At 33.1% G+C, this 23,104-nt stretch overlaps 2 protein-coding genes across 2 annotated transcripts; both read left to right on the top strand.

Annotated features, from left to right (window-relative positions):
• The first annotated feature begins 15,927 nt into the window (after positions 1-15,927).
• Positions 15,928-19,112, top strand: LOC139839856 (two-component response regulator-like APRR5). The gene is made up of 7 exons (XM_071830053.1): positions 15,928-16,278; positions 16,534-16,695; positions 16,787-16,917; positions 17,014-17,169; positions 17,599-17,978; positions 18,068-18,614; positions 18,707-19,112. The coding sequence occupies exons 1-7, from the start codon at positions 16,047-16,049 to the stop codon at positions 18,845-18,847; spliced, it is 1,749 nt and encodes a 582-aa protein (XP_071686154.1). The 5' UTR covers positions 15,928-16,046; the 3' UTR covers positions 18,848-19,112.
• A 1,607-nt stretch (positions 19,113-20,719) lies between these two features.
• LOC139840777 (uncharacterized) lies at positions 20,720-22,858 on the top strand. Its single transcript, XM_071831024.1, has 4 exons — positions 20,720-20,866; positions 21,120-21,597; positions 22,300-22,393; positions 22,621-22,858. Exons 1-4 carry the CDS (start codon positions 20,720-20,722, stop codon positions 22,856-22,858), a joined length of 957 nt encoding a protein of 318 aa, XP_071687125.1.
• The last annotated feature ends 246 nt before the right edge of the window (positions 22,859-23,104 follow it).

Here is a 23,104-nt window from a genome sequence, read left to right as displayed (position 1 = left end):
GGAATCAACCTCAACCCTGTATAGCTAACTCCGACATTTGCATATAGAGTGTCTATGGTTGTTCCAAGATAAATATATAGATGGGTCAATATGATATGTCGAAACCTTGTATACGTGTCCCGTTATTTAAAGTTCGTAAAATAAATACAGAAATTAAATGACGATAAATAAAATTGCGAGAATGTAAATTGCGAGAATATAAATTGCGAGAATGTAAATTGCGATAATTAAATTGCGATAAATAAAATGTAACCAGTTAGCTAGGAACAGTTAGCTAGGAACAGTTAGCGTGGATTCTTAACAATATTTCAATTAGTTAGTTCGTTTGTTTCTAACAAATTTTACTTTGTTCGATGTTTTCTTCATTATGCCACTTGTTGGATTCTGATATGTCAAAATCCAAATATGAAATTGAACGAAAATGGATTCTGTGATGAACGGATACGTATATCTATGGATATAAGTAGAATAGTGACTGACTGTTGAATCAGAGTCAAAGAATGTACAGTGCAACTTATTAATGTGAAATCTAAACATTCCTCGGGTATTACCTACCCGTTAAAATATTTTCACCATTAACAGTTTGTACGAAAGAATTTTTTATTACAATCTTATGAAAATATACATACATATATATTTTCTTCAGATGTAATCATAGATTCAATGAGTTAATATAATATTAATCTCATTTGATTTATCGTTATAACTAGAATACATAATCTCTAAAACATTAGAGATTACATAATCGCCATGAAGAACGAAGATAATTAATGTAAAATAATACGTAGAATGATGATTATGCTCAGGGTACATAATGAGATGTTGAGGCATGGATTGTTGATGGTACAGGTGCTGTTATTGATAGTATTGTTGGTGCCAAAGTGATGTTGCTGAAGCTGGTACATTTTGCACCATATTTTCCAAGGCTACAACTCGGGCGCGAAGCTCGTTGACTTCTTCCATTATTCCGGGATGATTGTCGGTCGGAATGAGCGGATGAATAAGGTTTAGAATTTTAAATAGAATATAATCGTGGCGAGATATCCTGGAAATGAGTATGAAAATGGTGTTTCGGACAGGTTCGCCGGTAAGTGCTTCAGGTTCTTCACCAAGAGGTGAATTTGGTTGATGGAAAGGATCGCCTTCTTCACGTCTCCATGGATTAAGTCGACTACGAACCCATCCTCAATTCATCCAGAATAGATGATAGCTAAATGGTTGATCCATTCCGGTTATACTGCTCTCGGAGCTCGAGTGAAAATCCATGTCGGAATAGCTGTCGGAATAGCTGTTGAAATAGCTATCGAATTCTGAGGGACTCGAACTGGTTGCAGGATTCATCTCGTACGATCAGATGAAGGATTTTCGATAAAAATAGATTATAGGATGTAGATTAGTACCCTGCAATACATAGTTTACATATGCATATATAATACTAAAATCTCATAAGTTACGGAGGAATCTACGGAAGCTGCCAGGCAAAGGTAACAATAACAGATACGCTAAGATATGAATTCTGTCTATACACTATCGATGCACTAAATGCAGTAAGACGTGTCTAGACTTAAGATAATACGCAAGTGATTTCCCTAAGAATGATAAGCAGGTAATTTTGACACGAAATGATAAGCAAAACTTTTAACATGCAGACACGGTCGAAGTCCAGACTCACTAATGTATCTAAACAATTATCAGTTAGACATACTAATGCAAGACCTGGTTCGCTAAGACCACCGCTCTGATACCACCTGTAATGACCCGTCCTTATCCACCTGGACGAAGTTATCAACATTTGGTCCCATTGCGATGATCGACTCCAAGTAATATCCTTAAAATGAGCTAATGCACAGCGGAAGACTTAATTCGTACCTGAGAATAAACATGCTTAAAAGTGTCAACCAAAAGGTTGGTGAGTTCATAGGTTTATCATAACAATCATTTCAATATCTTAATAGACCACAAGATTTCATATACACAAACGTTTTAATAAAAATATTCTAAGTGGTTGAGCACTTGGTAACCATACTTAACATTTAATCAATGTCGCATATTCCCTTTATTATGAAATCTCACTACACCGTACCAAGTGTAGTCACGAAACGAAGTACTGTGCAACCGTTGAATACTGGTCGTCCAGTCCGGTTGGGGTTGTCAGGCCCGATAGATCTATCAACAGGATTCGCGTTTACAATACCCATGTAAATAGTAGTTACCAAGCTACAGGGAAATATGCCAGTGGTACAACTCAACGTAGAATGTATTTTAAGTACTTGTGTCTATTTCGTAAACATTTATAAAAGCAGCGCATGTATTCTCAGCCCAAAAATATATTGCAAAAGCAATTAAAAAGGGAGCAAATGAAACTCACCGTATTGTATTTTGTAGTAAAAATACATATAACATCATTTAACAAATGTAGGGTTGATCTCGAATTCACAAGCCTATATCATTTATATATATACATATATTAACACATATAATTATAATCGAACAAGTTTATTATATCCTAAGTTATATATTTAATTTATATGTATCTTTAAAAAAATGACTAATATTTATATAGTTATATTTATATATGATTAATATTATATTAAAAATACATCATTTTATATATGAATGTTTATATAAAAATATGTTTATTATATGTAATATTATTATAAGTATAATTTTATATGCATAATATTTATTTGTTGTAAAAATAATGATAATTCTAGTAATAAAAATAATGATAATAATAATAATTTTTTTAATAATAATAATACTTATGTTCGTAATAATAATAATAATAATAATAATAATAATAATAATAATAATAATAATAATAATAATAATAATAATAATAATAATAATAATAATAATAATATAGAAAACTACCTTTAAAGCTTTTCTAAAAATAAATGCCAGTGCTCGGGCTCGAACCCGCAACCTCTTGAATAACCCAGCAACACCCCAGACCACTACTCTATCTGTTACTTTCTGATTTAGTTAGGATTGTAAATCCCAAATTTTACGATCCATTCATATGTTAAGCCCAGAAGCAAAACTCAATTAAATAAACCCCATTTAGTGTCTGCCATTTCATCATTTATCATCATCAATTATCACGTATATAATAAACATCATCATCTATATTAAACTTAATGCCCAATTATCATCAAGTTAACACTATCATTATCGTGTTACTCCTATCATTCCATCATCATCGAATTCATCAAGCAAGGTAACCATCATCATCATTTAGTTCATCATCGTGCACCATTCTTATCTTATCATCAATTCTCGTTATCACCTCATCGTGATTCTATCAAGAAAAGAAAAAATATAATACGCGTATGACCTTCTATCTTTCTTTCATCTAATCAACTTGCTGTATCATAATTATTTATTAGAATTTTTGGCCCAACTGTAAACCCAAGCTTGCTCTCGGCCCAAATCAAAACAAGAAGCCCAAATTCCATTCCCTTGTTGTTGGCTTAGTCCGATGGAGTTTAATAGAGTTTGAGCAGCAAAAATAATAAAGCAAGTAATATTATATAGCAAGCAATTGTCTTGGTCGGCCATTTCATTGTACCAGTCCCACTTGCATAACAAATTGAGATATTTATGTATTTAATACATCAACTTGACTAAAACATTAAACTGCAAACCTATTCAACCTTTTTCCCATCGTCTTCGTTACTTCTTTCGTCCCTGGATTAGTAACCGGAATAGGAACTGCAGTAATATTAACTGAACAACAGCAAAAAATAGGAGAGAGGTTACTGTGTTTTTGTGGTGTTTCGATGGGGTGGCGGTTTAATAGAAAAATAGAAGTGAGAGTGGATGAGAGGGAGGGAAGAGGGTGGTGATGGTTGTTCAGCAGGTGGCGTTCAAACAACAACAAGACGGTAGTAGAGTTGCAACAAAGAGGTTTGTTGTGATGGTGATCAAAACAGCAAACGAGAAGGTGGTTCTCGGTTTTGGGATATCGATCAATAAACAGGAATCCATTAATGGTGAAGGTGTCGTTGGGTAAAAGATAGAAGTGGAAACAGCAAGTATGATGCAGGTGTTTACATAAACCCAAGATATAATGACAAAAATTGTAGCAGTAGCCATGGTTCCGGTGGTGGTTGTGGTGGACATGGGTGATCAATAGTGAGAGTTCAAGATGGGTTTGTGTTGTGGTTGTTGATGAAGTAGGTGTGGGTTCATGATAATGGGGTTAACCGGCGGTGTTTATGGTTATAGTCTAGTGTCGATTCATGAGGTGGTTTTGAGTGGTTGTTCTCAGTTTGGTGTTCTTCGAACCATTACAGCAGCTCACGAATAGCAGTTTATCGAACATTTTAGAAGTTGCAGGTGGGGTTTTAGTTGATGGTTGTCTCATGTTAGTGGTTACCGATGGTTTATATTGAAAACATAAATAGAAAGGTGAAGTGGGTTCCTATATTATGCATATATCTATATATAGAACAAGATAGTGATAAAGTAATAATATGATAATACTTAAATTCAATGAAGAAACAGTAACCAAACAAGTTCTCGTGAAATTTAATTGTATACATGTTATCGACACTTCACGGAGTGCTATATAATGTCCATTGCTAAACAGTTGACGTATGAAAGTGTTCCTAAAAATCCTAAATTTTTAGATTAAACATATTAAATTATTTCACTCAATACCTGTTTGAAACCTGATCAAAAAGGTTCGTCTATAATTTATTTTTAATTCCAAGTAATATATACAGAGTACTAAAACTCAACTCTTCAAAGTAAAAATATTTTTAATGATCCCAAATTTTATATATCTTAATTATGGATCATCGTTTATCTTTTTAAAATCACATAAGTTGGAATTAAGTTTACCTAAATAATAATTGAATGATCAACGAGGGTTACAATCATTTAATAATTTCATTTAATATACATTATATATATATATATATATATATATATATATATATATATATATACATACATACATATACATATTTATTTACAAGTAATTGTTCGTGAATCGTCGAGAATGGTCGAAGGTCAATTTAATATATGAAATAGTTCAAAATTTTTGAGACTCAACCTAACAGACTTTGCTTATCTTGTTGAAATTACACTATCGTATCGAGAGTTTGGTTTAAAATTATTCAAAATTTTCCGGGTCGTGACATTTGGAGAAAATCTTTGTGATAGTATTTGATTCTTCGATAATCAAGGGGATTGGGATCTGCTTTAAATGCGATCATCTGTTTTGATTTCTCTGTCGGATATTTTATTATAAATCCACCTCCTTCGTTTCCTTTTAACTCACTCCTTCTATTATTTCTAACTCATACTTTAAAGCATTCATCAATATGCTCCATCCAGTTCTGCTTCTTGATATATTCCTAACCTTTATATTGATCATTCTTCTTTTTCATCTACCACCGGAAGAATATATTTACTTCTACTATACACTTGGTTTTATAGTGTTTTTAGTTCTTCAGTGTCTTTATATTGCTATATGTATTGATATATATGGTTTATAATTTCTGGGTGGTTGTTGGGTTTTATATCTTCTCTTATATTTCGATGTCTCTGCTTCTATTTCCCATAAACATTGTCATCTCTAGTTAATGTTTTCTTTTATTTGCTGCGATTTATACCCCAATTTCTGTTTCGGAGCTTTGTCCTTTCGTTTCTTCTTCTTGCGATTAAGCACCGCTTGTAATGGTACAGAATTCGCAGATATGAATTTCGGAACGAACATTGTTAATGTTCTAGGAAGAAAATTGTAATGGCATGATCTTGACTTGTCAAATTACCAGAATACCTCGTAAAAAGCCGAATCATCAAGAAATATTTTCTTGATATTTTAGAGATTAAGGAGAATACAAGAGTCGTGTAACATGGCACATGATGACGGTATAGTCTGTGAATCATCACGTTTCATTTAGAAACTCAGCATGACTTACTGTAATATAATCACGTTGATCAAGTGTCATTATATTATACTAACTCATACATCAATTTCCAACACTACTTCAAAATCATTCATAATTCAAACTCAAATTTTAGAAAAATTTAGAAACTAAAGTAGTTTCTTTTATGATGTAATATAGATAGCACGAAGAGATAAATAATTTCGGACGAGAATATTTATGAAAATATTTTCAGAAATATCGAAGATATTTATGATGATATTTTGGAATTTCTAAATTCGATGGTTGATGAAGAAAGATTTTGATGAAGAAAGATTTTCCGCAAGATTTTAACATGACTTCGGAGCAAGATATTCTCTAAAGATTTCAACGGATCCAGAATTACCTGGATTCTTTGAATATAGGGTATGGTCCTTGTATTTGTCCTTAGTCTCCTTCGTGGTTAGCTCAATCCGTTTTCCAGTTCCAACTTTTCTGAGCTTTTTCAACATACTATTCTTTATCATCAAACTTCCGATTATTAAGGTCGTTTATAGTTTTTGCTGCTTCATCAGCATTTTTCCACTTTTGGAGAACTAGTTCGCAATTTAGGGTGTTTTTCAGAAACTTCACATTCGAAGTATGTAAGTCCAGAAGATAGACGTTATATGTACACATATAACTGTTGGCGTAGACATGCTGCGAGACTTCAAAATACTGATTGCTGATTCCCAGTAATTGGCATGAAAATTTTTGTTACAAGATGCGGATGAATAAATGATGGGGTTTCCAATGAATAGGTACAGTGATTTTTCGGAGAGGCTTAAAGATCAATGAAGTTGTTGGTAAGTTTACTGCTAATGTGGTGAAACATAAACGGTTCCTCGGTATCGATGGTGAAAGGGCAACGTGTATATCGAGGTTATAATAAGATTGTTTCAACTGAAAAATCGAGGTTGACTTGCTGAAGCTGTGACAAAACTGGCTACATTGAAAAGGAATTGAAAAGTCAATTTTGCTAATAAATGCCAAAGGATTTGACGCGGATACGTGTTAAATTATGACTTTGGTTTCAAGAACTTTTCAGGTATATAACTGTGGGTAATATGTGGTTGGATCATCATCTCGATTGTTCATTATTTGAAGTGTCTTCATAAATTTCGGAGGGTTTGAACACAGATTATAATTGTTAATATACATATGATGTTCTAACACAGTTTTGAAGTCAAAGTATAGCTTTGAAAGATGTAAGAATCTAAGAGTGATGATTTTGGTTATATCTCGAGTTGAATTCTGAGATTTAAAAATCAGAATATGTAATTAGATTTTGAATGAGTATGGTTGTTTTGATTTCTATAAAAGAATGTATATTATTGTGAAAGTAGGGAGTATAATGAATGATTTGCTGAATCAGATTTGAAGAATGTAACATATTAATTGTGAATTTATATATCTCTTGGGTATTACCTACCCGTTAATTTTTTTTTTCACAATTAATATTTTGTACAACAGAATTTTTGTTACAGTCTTTTATGAAAATATATATGTTCATATTTTCTTTAGATGTAACATAGATTTAATGAGTTAATATTAAATTAAACTCATTTGATTTACGGTTGAGCTATAATTGAATAATCCCTAAAGTCTTTAGAAATTACATAACTTTTACGGATTATTTCTTCAATGTAATTGAAATTTTGAATTAATACTTCGTTATTTGTTGATGCATGATGTTGGTGTTCGTGGAATTCTTATGAACTTCACAAGGTACGAATGATGTTTCTTAGAGAGTTTCGAGTATATTGGAAATGTAAATTCAAATATAATATTGAATAATACACTTGGATTATTATGAAACGAAATTCACTAAGTTGAAATAGAGATTGTGGTTAACGATAGTTAAGTTGTTAAGGATGATGTACATCATAGCATAATAGCTTAGTACGAAAGATTTATTTTGATCTCAAAATTTATATATGTATAAAATATACATATCAGAGGAAATAAGTTAATACTTCATAACTCGTTGATACAATATACTCGTTATTGATTCATAATAATGTCCATGGTAATTCTTGAACTGACGGAGTTTGTGATGTTATCGTTGTTATTGATTCTGACGATGCTGACGTTACTGACTATGCTGGTGATGCTACGGTAATGTTGATGCTGTTGGTAAAACAAGTCTAACTTGTAAATCACACACCATTCTTGTCAGGGTTTCTACTATTCCTTTTATCATTTCGGTCCACACGCTTGATTTATGTTTAAGGCCAGAATAGACAGTCTCTAAGACTTTAGAGATTTCATATTCGCCGTAGAAGGTTTCTTCAATGAAGTGATAGATTAATACTTCATCGGTTATTGTTGTTGGTACCCTATGGTGCGTATGACGTTGAGACTTGAGGTACTGATAGTGATGTTGCGGTGTGGGATACGGATGTTGTTGTTGGTGGTGGTGATGGTACTATTGGTGTTGCTGATGGTGGTATTGTTTATGTTGCTGGTGCTGCTGCTGGTGTTTGTAACCTTTGCACCATATTCTCCAAGGCCACCACCCGAAAGCTCGTTGACTTCTTCTATTACACCGGGGTGATTGTCGGTTCAGACGAGCGGATAAATAAAATCTAGAATTTGATGTAGTATATAATCGTGACGAGATACTCTGGAAATGAGAGAGAAAATGGTGTTTCGGACAGGTTCGACGGTCAGGGCTTCAGGTTCTTCGTCAAGGGGACAATGTGGTGGATGGAAGGGATCACCTTCTTCTTGTCTCCAATGATTGAGGAGGCTACGAACCCATCCCCAATTCATCCAGAATAGATGATGGCTGATTGGTTAGTCCATTCCGGTCACACTGCTTTCGGAGCTTGAATGGGATTCCATTTCAGAATCCGAGTGACTTGAACTGAGGACGAATTCCATTTCGTATGATTGAATAAAGGATTTTCGATATGAATTGATTTTTGAATATTGGATGGTATTCTAACTATATAGAATTTCTATATATATAGAGCAAAAGGTTTCGTAGATTAGAGGAATTTACGGAATACGTCAGGCAAAGTTTACAGTAATAGGTACGATAAGATATGATTTAGCAGATACGTTAAGATATGAATTTTGTCTATACACTATTCATGCAATCAATGCAATAGGAAGTGTCTAGACTAAGAATGATAAGCAGGTAATTTCCTAAGGATGATAAGTATATGATTTTCGACACGAAATGATAAGCAAAACTTTTGACATGCAGACACGGTCGAAGTCCAGACTCACTAATGCATCTCAACAACTATCAGTTAGACACACTAATGCAAGACCTGGTTCGCTAAGACCACCGCTCTGATACCACATGAAGCAACCCATCCTAATCCATAAGGACGAATACAATAACATATGATTACATCGCGAGGTATTTGACCTCTATATGATACATTTTACAAACATTGCATTCGTTTTTAAAAGACAAACTTTCATTTCATCGAAAGTTGATGGCATGCATACCATTTCATAATATATCTAACTATAATTGACTTAATAATAATCTTGATGAACTCAATGACTCGAATGCGGTGTCTTTTGAAATATGTCATGAATAGCTCCAAGTAATATCTCTAAAATGAGCAAATGCACAGCGGAAGATTTCTTTCATACCTGAGAATAAACATGCTTTCAAGTGTCAACCAAAAGGTTGGTGAGTTCATTAGTTTATCATAAATGATAATTTTCATCATTTTAATAGACCACAAGATTTTTATTTCCATTTCTCATAAATATACGTCCCATGCATAGAGACAAAAATAATTATTCATATGGATTGAACCCTGATAATCGACATTAACAAGATGCATATAGAATATCCCCATCATTCCGGGACACCCATCGGAAATGATAAATTTCGAAGTACTAAAGCATTCCAAATTCCAGAATGGGGCTTATTGGGCCCAATAGATCTATCTTTAGGATTCGCGTCAATTTGGGGGTCTGTTCCCAAATTCTTAGATTACCAGGTTAAAAGGGGCATATTCGGCTTCGATCCATTCAACCATATAATGTAGTTTCGATTACTTGTGTCTATTTCGTAAAACATTTATAAAAATTGCGCATGTATTCTCAGCCCAAAAATATAAAGGGAAAAAGGCAAATGAAACTCACCTATTGTATTTCGTAGTAAAAATACATATAATGTCATTGAACATGTGCAAGGTTGGTCTCGGATTCACGAACCTAAATTAATTATATATATTTATGTGTTGGTCAAAATTTGTCTAACAAATTAGGTCAAGTCATAGTGTACCACAATCCTAATGCTCGAGACTAATATGCAAAAGTTAACAAAAGTCAATTTGACTAAAAATAATTACCAAAAATCTATGCATAATTAATATATAGTTTAAATACCGTCGTTTTATATTTTTAAATATTTTTAAAAGATTTACTAGAGTAAATAATATAATTCATTTATTAATAAATTAATTTTATATTAAAATTTATATAATAAAATATACTTATATATATATTAAGTAATAAAATTTATAGAGTTCATTTAATATTATAAAGATAATATGATAGGTATTATTAAAGAAATTTTATTACACGTAGTAAAATATGTTTGTATCACATATTTATTTGATAAAATAATATCTATAATAATAGTAAGTAAAATTTGTATTATTTTGTAATAATAATAATTATTATTCTATTAATAAAAAATATCAATATTTATAATTACTAAGATGACATTATGATAAAATGATAATTCTAATTATGATAACTTTAATATTTACGATACATTTTAATATAATAATTCTATTTAAAATGATAATAATAATGATATTTTATAATAATAATGACATTAGTAATAATAATAATAATAATAATAATAATAATAATAATAATAATAATAATAATAATTAGATAAAAAAACTAGAACGACGATAATAACGACGATAATAATAATCATTTTTACAAAAATTCAGTTGACTATAACTTCTAATCCGTTCGTCGAAACCATTCGATATCTAAAGGAAAAGTTCTTAATTTTTCGCTAGCTTTCCAACGACATGCATATCTTATACATTATCTCAACAGCAGGTGTAACTAATTCGGGATTCAACATAACCTAACTAAGGGTAATATCAAAAGTACAAGCATGCATAATCCTAAATACTCGAGCACTAGTCAGGGATACACTATTAATATGTGAAAATTAATTTACGAGTACTCACGTATCAATATTGAGATTCAATATTGCAGGAAAGGTACGTAGATGCAACGGAGATGACAAACACTAAATTTGACCTTACTGCATACCCATGATCTATATCCATCACCTCCATAGCTATAACCCATAATTTCCTTAGCCCTATCCCGCTCATAAAATCCATGTTGCAATAGCTCGCGCGTACCCCTTGTCGTAGTATTTTATGTATAATACATAATAATACTACTACTAATATGATTAATAATACTATTAACCTTAATAATAATAATAATAATAATAATAATAATAATAATAATAATAATAATAATAATAATAATAATAATAATAATAATAATAATATTAATAATAAAAATAAATATATAGATATAGATAGAGTACGAGATAGATAGATAGAAGAATGGAATGAAAATTGTACTAGATCGTCGAGCTTTATGCATGTGCCCTCACCAAACCCCCCATGCGATCGCATGAGAGTTGTGTGTTTATTTCATGCGACCGCATGGTCAAATTATACAGCTCATATGCACTCAAAAATGTTGCCGACAATCTCAACTTATTATTACGTACATAGTTTATTATGTATATATATTATTTTAATAAATAATATATTTAATCTTTAGAATTAATTAAATATTATATTATATTTACGTGCGTAGTAAAAATGTAATTTTTACTAAAATGACTCTTACGTTGTCACTCGACTCATGTACCACTTTCGGTTTTTCGAGCGCTCTTTCGTACGTTTAAAAAACTAGCCTTTTACATTACGCGACGTGTACCTTTAATAATAATTTGACTTATTTATCAAAAATTTACTTTATGAAAATGTATCTTATAAAATTTGAGCGTCGTGGTCATTTGCTTCTATAAATCAGTGACTCATTGTTTATCAAAATATATTATTTTAAATCAGGACGTTTTATGACTAAATTATATATATTTTTATTTTCATTTCGAAATATAAATGTGAACTATTTACTTAATATAGTCTTTCAAAACTTATGTCATTCAAAACTTATTTTTTTTTTAAGAAATCGTTTAAATATTAAAAATTACTATTTCGTAACATTTGTACTTTTAAAGTTTTAAAATTGATATAGTTCATTTATCTATAAACGTTTATAAAACGTTTTAATAACCAAATTATTTTATATTCAAAAATCATTTTATTACAAAGGTTATAATAGTAGGAGTTGTTTATGTCATAAGATGTTTTTAATAATAAAAGTCTATTATATCGAAAAGGCGTTTTCGTTTAAGAAAGTACAATCATATATGAATCATATCAGGTTTCAGGGTTTTAAATTTCCATTTTTAATCATGACTCGTAGGATTAAGTGTAAAGGAAAATCAAACGAATGGAATCATCTTAATGTAAAATATCGATCTATTTAACTTGTCAATATCTATTTCCTAATTTAACTATATTCTACAATTTTACTTCCACGTTAAATAATATACAAGTTTAATAGTTTATCTTATCAAAAGTCACTAGACAATTATTGTAAAGCAAAAATTGAAAATCAAACGGGAATCTCCACTAACCCTTGTCTAGTTCCCGTTAATTGACACTTTTGTTCTTTCTAATAAATCACTTTACCAATTATTCCGAATACCGTTAAAAAGAAAATGTTTTCCAAATCAAAGTGGACCTCCTAACAGAGACTCGTAATCGTAATTCAATGTATCCAAAAATTCAATCATTTGATATCATCTTCTAATTCCATTGATAAACATATTGAAACAAATACGTTCATGTAGAGTATTATACGTTTAATACTTGCTAACGTTTTCAAGTTATAATATATACATATATAAATATATAATCATATCCGTTCCTATAATGGTTCGTCAATCTTTGGAATTTGGTCGATGTTAAATGAATGTATAAACACAGTTTAAAATTCTTGAGATTCAACTTACAAACTTTACTTATCTTGTCGGGAATATATAAAGATTAATGTTTAAATTTGGTCAAAAATTTTCGGGTTGTCACATTTTGAACCCCGTTTTAGATTATTCGAGCCGCTCTCCGTCGTAGTATTTTATGTATAAATACTAATAATAATACTACTAATAATCATACTAATAATAATAATAATAATAATAATAATAATAATAATAATAATAATAATAATAATAATAATAATAATTAATATTAATAATATTAATAATAATAATTATTATTATAATTTATATATAGAGAGAGTAGTACGAGAGATAGATGGATAGAAGTGTGTGCATAAAATGAATTCGTTCGAACTTTAAGCATCTGACCTTTCATACCCAGCCATGCGATCGCATGGTTTATGAGGGTGGTGGCCATGCGATCGCATGGCACCTTGGATCCTTTCACATTCGAATTAAAACGTGTTGCCGACACTTTTTATTATATATATATATATATATATATATATATATATATATATATATATATATATATATATATATATATATATATATATATATATATATATATTATATTTAATTTATATAATTACTTATATATTATATTATATTTACGTTTACGGTAAAAATATAATTTTTACTCAAATGACACGGACGTTGCCATTCGACTCATGTACCACTTTCGGTTTTTCGAACGCACTTTCGTATGTTTAGAAAACTAGCCTTTTACGCTACGCGACGTGTACCCTTAATAGTAATTTGACTTATTCATCAATAAGTTACCTTATAAAAATGTAACTTACAAAATTTGAGTGTTGTGGTCATTTGCTTCTATAAATCAGTGACTCGTTGTTTATCAAAATATATTATTTTAAATCAGGACGTTTTATGACTAAGTTAATATATATATATATATATATATATATATATATATATATATATATATATATATATATATATATATATATTTAGAATTGTAAATATGTACTTAATAAATATGTTTGAATTATTTAACTAATGATATAATATTTAGTCTTTCAAAATCAAATATATTTCAAAGTTCGTTTTATATAATTTAACTCGTTTTTAAATAATAGTAGTTATTTTATCAAGTAATGTTTTTAATATTAAAACTAACTGGTTGATTATCAAGGGACACGAGTTAATCATAGTAAAGTATATTTTTTGAAATTCAAACGGAAATGATTACTAACTTTTGACTAACTCTCGTTAATGACACTTTCGTAAATCACTTTTACCAAATATTCCGGATACCATTAAAAAGGAAAGGTTTTCTAAATTAAAGTGGACCTCTCAACAGAGACTTGTAATCATAAATCAATGTATCTGATAATTCAATCATTTGATATTATCTTCTAATTCCATCGCTAATCATATTGAAACAAATACGTTCATGTAAATTATTATTCGTTTAAATACTTTGTTGACATTTTCAAGTTATAATATATACACATATACATACCTAATCATATATGTTCATTTAATGGTTCGTGAATCATTGGAATCTGGTCGAGGTTAAATGAATGTATGAACATAGTTTAAAATTCTTGAGATTTAACTTAACAAACTTTGCTTATCGTGTCGGAATAATATAAAGATTAAGTTTAAATTTGGTCAGAAATTTTCGGGTCGTCACACGTAGTCTTGAACTGAGCCTTTTTCGACTTGCTACAACATGCTAACTGCTTTCTTGCTACTTGCTACGAGAACTTGCTGACTGATGAAATTTCTGATCAAATAAGATCAACCTGCTACTGTTTTTCTGCTATTAAACAACTTCTTCATGCTGCTATTTTTCTAATCATCCGGCTATGATCAGATTACTGCCTGCTATTTTTTGATGATCATCCCTGCTGCATCTTTCTTCTTTTGATGCATTAACCTGCCGTTAATTTGCTGATTTTTTTCCTCAGAAATCAGCCTTACTACTGCTTTTCTCGTGATCAAATATTATGATCAACACTGTTGAAAGCTACATGCTACTTGCTTTTGATCACTGTTTGTGATTACCTCCTTTGGTTGCATAAGATTGCAACCGGCATGCTCTTTCTTTCTTCTCGCTTCTTTTGTTTAACTTTTGATCACCACTTGTGATCAACCTTGCTTCATACTTTTGATCACGTGACTACTTGCTTCTTGCTATTTTTTCAACTTGCTTCTTGCTACTTTCTTGTAATCATTATGGTGATCACCTTGCTCTTGCTACTTGCTATTATTACGGATATTGATTAATCTTGCTTGGAACCAGAATCTTAATGTTCTAGATACCAATTGTTGGAACATATAGTTCCACTCTTGCTTACATTCATACTAAATATTGGAACATACCCACAATATTCAATAAACAAATTTGTGTATATTGTGGGTATGTTACAATATTTAGTATGAATGTAACCAAGAGTGGAACTATATGTTCCAACATATATTCCGATTTTTTAAATTTGTTCAAATAAAAAATAATTCAATCACTATTACGTGTCTTAATTTCTCCACCCTTCACAAACAAAAACCAAAAAACAATACTCCCACGAATATTATTTATTGTTTTTTTATTGTAAAGTATTGACAGCCTATAGGTGGCCTAGATATTTTGTTCTTGGTGATGTCCTTTGAAAAATATCTGAAATTTGATTGGTTGAAATTTGTTTTAAAAAAAGTAAAAATAGTACACTAATACTACTATTAGATTAGATCGAAACAAGTGGAGACGTAGGCAGCACAATGAAGAGACAGAGAGATGGGTGGCCAATAGGGGCTTGCTTTTTTATTCATGAAATCTGACGTGGCAAATTCTGGCCATCCAAGATATTTTCTAGATTTTTTAGTTTCAGATATTTTGATTCATAACATGTTACAGTACAATAGCATTACTTTTCCCTTTTTCTTTTTCTCAAACATATCATAAAGTCATAACATTTGTTACGCACCACACAAACACATACATCCTCTCGTTTGATTGCCTAAATACATACAGTTTTTTTTTTTTAATTTAGTTGTTTGTGTTGTATAAAAATATGGGGGAAGTGTTAGCCGATGTGCCCGAAATGATGATGCGAAAGGAAGATAAGACGAATGATGGTGGCGTCAGTGGTAGGCGTGATTCGCCCACCATCACCGCCACCACAAACAACGTTGTTAGGTGGGAAAAGTTTTTGCCTAAAATGGTTCTTAGAGTTTTGTTAGTTGAAGCTGACGATTGTACTCGCCAAATAATCTCTGCACTCCTTAGAAAATGCAGTTATAAAGGTTAGTTAATTAGTTATTAACTATTTTTTTGGGGGGAAAAAGGTATGTTTTTTGATTTGGGATTTAATAAAAGGTTGATGGGTTGTTGTAATCTTGGCCTCATATGTTTTGGTTCATGATCTTTTAGTATATGATTGAAGTGATAGCAGTTCTTTGTTTATGTTTAATATAATACTGTAACAAATTTTGTACTATTTTGTGGTCAAATTAAGTCAAAATTAGAATGTCTAATTATGTGTTGTGATCTGAAAACAGTTGCAGCTGTTTCTGATGGTTTAAAGGCATGGGAGGTTCTGAAAGGGAGATCAAACAACATTGATCTTATACTGACTGAAGTCGAGCTTCCATCGATTTCAGGGTTTGCTCTTCTTACCTTGATTATGGAACATCAAGTATGCAAAAATATCCCTGTTATAAGTAAGAATCAGGGTTTGATTATTTAATGGAAGGAATTAATCAATTAATTAAATTTAATATTAATAACTTCATTTTGATTTTGATGTTGTAGTGATGTCGGCAAATGATTCGGTAAGCACCGTTTACAAGTGTATGCTAAGAGGTGCTGCTGACTTTTTAGTCAAACCTGTTAGGAAGAATGAATTGAAGAACTTATGGCAACATGTTTGGAGGAGACAATCTGTATGTGTCATAACTGTTCTTTTGAATTTTTTTTATCGATGAATCGTTAATTTTCAGCAACAATCTGATCTTGATTTATTTTCACTGTTGACTTAGTCAAACCCTGGTGGTAATGAGAATCAAGGAGAGAGTGTTTTACAACAGAAGATAGAAGCTACTGCTGAAAACAATGCAACTAGCAACCGTTCTAGTGGTTACATCGCTTGCATAAAAAGAAATAGGGAATGCATTGAAAAAGGAAGTGATGCTCAGGTAATTAGCTTTCTCAGATGACTGCAAAAGAAGTCAGATGTCAAAATAGGCAGGTCGGGTAAGTAGGTCAGCCCGGATACAGCTAGAATTGGGTAAAATTTGGGTTTCGGGGTTCCTTTTAGACGGGTCAAACAGGTAGGGTCTAAATGGGTCGGGTCTAAATGGCTTGAAAGGTTGAAAGTCGCCCAAAAGTGTACTACCTCATGTATTTCGTAAATAGCATTATGCAATTACATAAATTTCTTTTGAAAAGACTACAAATGTTTGATCCATGACCCGTTTCAACCCAAAACCTGTTCGGGTCTCGACCCAATTACAACATACTCATATTGACTCAATTATAAGTAAATGGGTCAAAATTGACACCTGTAATATATAACAATAACTGGGACTTGGTTTGACAATCTGTATGTTGTGTCTGCTGTGCAGAGCTCTTGCACAAAACCTGATATGGAACCAGAGGGTTCACCGATGGAGCAGCTAAAAGACCTCACTGACCCAAACGCTTACATAACTGAAGCCAATACAAGTGGTCAAGAACAGAACATGGCCATAGATGTCAGATGGGAATACGTTAATGTCGCTGATAATAACAACAGTTCTCGGGAAGCGATTGACTTGATTGGGTCACTCGACAGTTACCCAAAAGCCAGTTTAAAAAGCTCTTTAAACTACAGTACAAATAAGGTTGATCATCCTTCACCAATTTTAGATCTTTCGCTAAAACAATCTCATCCTAGTAGCTCGGTGAATCAGTTCAGTGATGACAGATACCGTTTGAAGCAATCTGATGTCTCAGCCTTTTCACGGTAAGCATCAATTATCCACTTTTTTTGGGGTCAAAATGGGTTGGGTAATTTTTGTACGGTTGTGATTGATTTTGATATTTTGTATGCAGGTATATTAATACGACACAACCGCCACTAACTTCGGGATCTGTCAGCATTTGTAATCAACAAACAAATTCGGATAAACCGTTATCCAAGAATCCTGTTGAGTATATTTCTGATACACATAGTGCACCAGTTGCAAGTTCTCAACGTAACACGATAAGTCAACACGAGCAAGGTGGAAGTCAAAGTCAAAGTCAATTTCAGACTCCGAAGGAAACAGTGTTTCCAGTTCGAGTTCCAAGTCCACGAGTTGAGACCCCGGTTGCCACATATGGTTCTGTACTGCCTCCTCCGTTCTTTTTACAACCGGGCTTGGTCCAGATGCAGAGCGCGTGTTCCTCGGGCCATCAAGAACCTTTCGTTCAAGCAAATATAACCGAAGCCCATGAAGATCATAGCGGAACTAGTAGTTTCGGTAACGGTGCAACGTTAACCCGTCTGAATAGTGTAGGTAGTGGAAGCAATGGGAATAGTAGTCATCGATCAATACAACGAGAAGCCGCACTAAATAAATTCCGAATGAAGAGGAAAGATCGGTGCTTTGATAAGAAGGTACATTTTCGTTATAAAATTGTCGCGCGAATGACTTATGGTTTGTGATAAAGTTTAGTTTAATATGTCTCATTATTATATACTGATTGCAGGTAAGATATGAAAGCAGAAAGAAACTAGCAGAGCAGAGACCCAGGGTAAAAGGACAATTTGTTCGTCAGGGGCAAAAAAGTAATTCTACACCTATGGAAGTTGATACAGAGTTTGCTACTACAAAGGTTACAGTTCATTAGTAGTTACCAGATATGGTAATGGCAGATTTCACTTCTTCTATATAGGGTTTTCGAAGTTTTAGTAAGAACATGAAGATTCTAACATGGAGTTTTTTACCCAAGATGATTAGTTTTGGAATGTAAATTTTGTAATATAGAAGTAGTGATGTTTTAGCCTTTGATCATACCAAAGGACATACTATATGTAGAGGCCTAGTAGTAGGTATTTGATGGTTTGTAACATTTTTTCTGTTCTGACTAAAAATCTAAAGGGATTCACAGTTCACTGAACCTTTGTTGTAAGGGTCAATCACCAAAATACCCATTTTTTTTGGCCTTTTCTGAGCTGGAACCCCCTTTTTTTTTTTTTTGAGAATTTGCCCGCGCAAGGCGCAAGTATCTTTAGACCTTGCGGCTTGCGCCTTTGCGTGTAAACGCAAGGCGCAAGGATAATGACTTGCGTCCTTGCGTCCTTGCGCCTTGCGTCTTATCAGAATGGATTTTTCCTGATTTCTGGATAAGATTTTTTTGGATTCTTTGTACCTTTACGGATAAGATTATGTACCTGTCTATTTAATGAGGCTAGAACTCCAGATTAATCATTTTATTTCACTTCATTTTCAAAAAGATCAAGTCATTAGAGCATCGTTAAGGTATCAACTTTTATCTATTTTTTCACTAATTTGTGTCTTAATGAGCTGTAGTAATGATGAAGCATTTGTTGTTCATGTATGTTGTGGGGTTAATTTTGAATTTGTCAACAACATACCTATGTATCTGCCTCTTGACTATTTTAGAACCAGATTAAAACTACCACTTGCTCCACAAAAACCAATAAATCGAAGAGTATTGTTAAGGAAAATTCTCAAAAAAATTGAATTGCCACCTAATGCACCTGTTTCGCTAAGATATATTGATAATAATCATATTTTTGATATTACTGATGATCATGAAGATTTTTTTGAGTTTTTAAAACACGCTGTCACAAACGAGCCTATTGATATTTATGTTGTCGACAAAGTTAGAATGCTTCAACCCGGACAAAATTCACAAACACACCAGCCCCAACAAAATCCACAAACACACCATCTCCAACAAAACCTCCGGATTCTCGAGTCTCAACCAAACAAACAAACTCACCATCTGCAAAAAGAACAGGATGAAATACACAATTTCGAACCAAACCTCGAAACACACTATTTGGAAGAAAAACAGGCTGAAATACCACCTCCAAACACAGAAGAATTTGATTTCTTCAACCATGGCGCCGAGAACGTGTGTAAAATAAAAAAAATAGAGAACCCGTTTATACCTGTTGTTGGGTCTAGTGAATCGGATGAAGCAAGTGACGAGGAAGATGAAGATGAAGAAGATGAAGAAAAACAAGATGTATTCTGGAATATGCCAACTCTACACAGTCAGCAAGATGAAGAAAACCCAGAATTTACGACCCCAATTCCAACCACGTATCAGGTATCTGATTTGGTCAAAGTTCGTCAAACGTTTTCGAACAAGGAAGAATTCCTAAACCAGCTATTTACAAAATGCCTTGAAGAAAACTTTCAAATAAAGCCTGTAAAGTCAGACAAATCTCGGTACACCGCTAAATGTGTGTTGCCAAATTGTGAGTGGAAATGTAGTGCATACAAAATAAGACACACTGAAAACTTTATGGTTAAAAAGTTGCATGACGTACACACTTGCTCACGCACACAAATTATGGGAAACAATAAACATGCTACTAAAAAGGTGTTGGGTAGTATTCTTATGGATTCGTTCAAGGCTGCTAATCGAGAGTATAAACCAAAAGATATACGTGATGATGTAGCTAATCGGTTTAGAGTGAGCGTATCATACAATCAAGCATGGAGGGCCAAGTGTCAAGCAATAGAGATGTTACGTGGCAGTAGTGATGACTCCTTTAGAATGCTTCCCATTTACCTTCATAACCTTAAGATCCACAACCCGGGGACCATCACCAATTTGGTTACCGATAAAGAAAATAAATTTGTGATGTGTTACATGTCCATTGGAGTAGTTGTAAGTAAATATATATTAGCAAAAACCACCTTTTAATATGTACACCATACGCAAAGGCGCAAGGGTCACCTTGCGCCAACGAATACGCAAGGACGCAATAAAGACGCAAGGACGCAAGGCATTAAAGACGCAAGGACGCAAGGCTTTACTTGCGCTTCGTGGGCGCAAGACAGAAGAGTGTTCCTTGCGCCTTGCGTATGGTGTATGAGGTCTTTATTAATAATATTTGATTTACTGTGAAAATTTCATGCAGATTCGATCATTTGTGCAACATGTCCGCCCGATAATCATCGTCGATGCTGCACATTTAAAGGGTGGGTACCTGGGTACTAATTTAGTTGCTGTTGCGATGGATGGCAATAATGGAATTTTGCCATTGGCTTATGGAATTGGTGAAGGCGAGACAAACAGTGTTTGGTCATGGTTTTTTGGTAACCTAAGAGATCATTTAATGAGTTATGGTATGGTTGATCGTATGTCAGAGATTACTTTTATTTCTGATCGTGCTGCTTCAATAGCACACGGCATTGCAAACGTGTTTCCGGAAGCGTTTCACGCTCATTGTGCACGTCATTTATTCATGAACATCAAAACTAAATCCAACAAGATGAAATTCTTCGACTGGCACTTTTGGAAAATGGTTAAGGCGTACCGTGCGTCGGATTTTCATGATCATCTAGATGTATTTCGAAGGAGATTGAAAGCGTCTTATAAAGTTCTATGTGAGGATGGTATCAATAGATGGTCCAGAAGTCAATCTACTCATATTAGGTATTCATACCTTACAAGCAACAGTGTAGAGTCTATAAACTCTCTATCAAGACATGCTCGTAAACTACCCGTTTGCATGTTGTTCGAATTTTTTCGTTGTTCAATACAAGATTGGTATTTCAAACATCGCAACAAATCAGTTAGTCTTACTTCACCGGTTACTCCATATGTTGAACGTAAGCTAGCTAAGAGGACGGACAAATCAAGAAGATGGCGAGCATTTCCATCGACAAATGATCTAATAGAGGTACATGATGGACGAAAAAATAGGTTGGTTAATCTACAAGATAGAACTTGTTCATGTGGTCAATGGCAATTATCAGGCATACCCTGCGGTCATGTGATTGCATCAGCACGACACTTCGGAGTGGAGGATATTAGTTGTTATGTATCACATTGGTTCAGCACCCAAACATACATAAATACGTATTCCGAACACATTCTTCCTCTCCCCCATCGGTCTGAATGGTCGGATCCGGGTCCCGGGATTTTGCAACTTGTACACCCCCCAGTTCTAAAGAAAAGACAACCTGGACGTCCTAAAGGTAAAAAACGCATTCCTTCAAAAGGTGAAGAAACTTCAAAAAAAGTAAGAACTTGTAGTCGTTGCAAAGAACCAGGTCATTCTCGATCAACATGCCCAGCTGCTTATGACCGAACAGGTGAATCAACTTCTCAACGGGCAAGAAACACAACCTCAAAGGCGAAAGAGACAGTCGAACCATCTCAAGCTTATCAATCTCAGTTTTATCCAACGTACAATTTAGGTAGTAATTAGTTCCTAGAATACGTTTATTTTCAGGAACAAATTAAGGTGTGATGTCTTCCATTGTTGTAATATTTTTTAATTAGTATTTTATGATGTGGTTTCGTGTGTTACTTCATATGTTATAATATTGAATGCACAAGCTAGTGTTACAAGAATAATAAAAATGTTGTGGCGCAAGGTCGCAAGATGAACCTTGCGTATGTTTCAAAAATAGGCGCAAGGACGCAAGAAGCACCTTACGCCTGCTTAATAAAAAGGCGCAAAGACGCAAGAAACACCTTGCGCCTGCTGCTAAACACGAGGCGCAAGGCCGCAAGAAGGACCTTGCGTCTACGGCTATTACGGGATGCAAGGTCGCAAGGTCTGATTACACACCTTTGCGCCTTCAAAAATACAGTTACGGACCTGTTCACAGTTTACAACATTTACGGTTTTATACACAAATTACATAATTAACTACAGTTTTCAAAATAAAACCTCAGTTACCAACTTTTGCTTTCTCTTTTGGTGGGGGTTCCTGGGTATCAAAGCGTGCACGAAAGAAGGTCTTGGCCATTCTCACTCTGTAGTCTTCTGCGGCCTTTTTAGGATCTCCAATGTTTGGGATTTCATCCCACCCAAAGATCACCCTCTCCATATGGATGCAGACCCAAACACCACAGTCCCCATTACTTCCACCTTGCACCGGCACGACTGGT

Source organism: Rutidosis leptorrhynchoides, chromosome 4 (assembly GCF_046630445.1).
Source record: "Rutidosis leptorrhynchoides isolate AG116_Rl617_1_P2 chromosome 4, CSIRO_AGI_Rlap_v1, whole genome shotgun sequence".
NCBI classification, from domain to species: domain Eukaryota; kingdom Viridiplantae; phylum Streptophyta; class Magnoliopsida; order Asterales; family Asteraceae; genus Rutidosis; species Rutidosis leptorrhynchoides.
This window is presented reverse-complemented; position numbering and strand designations above follow the sequence as displayed.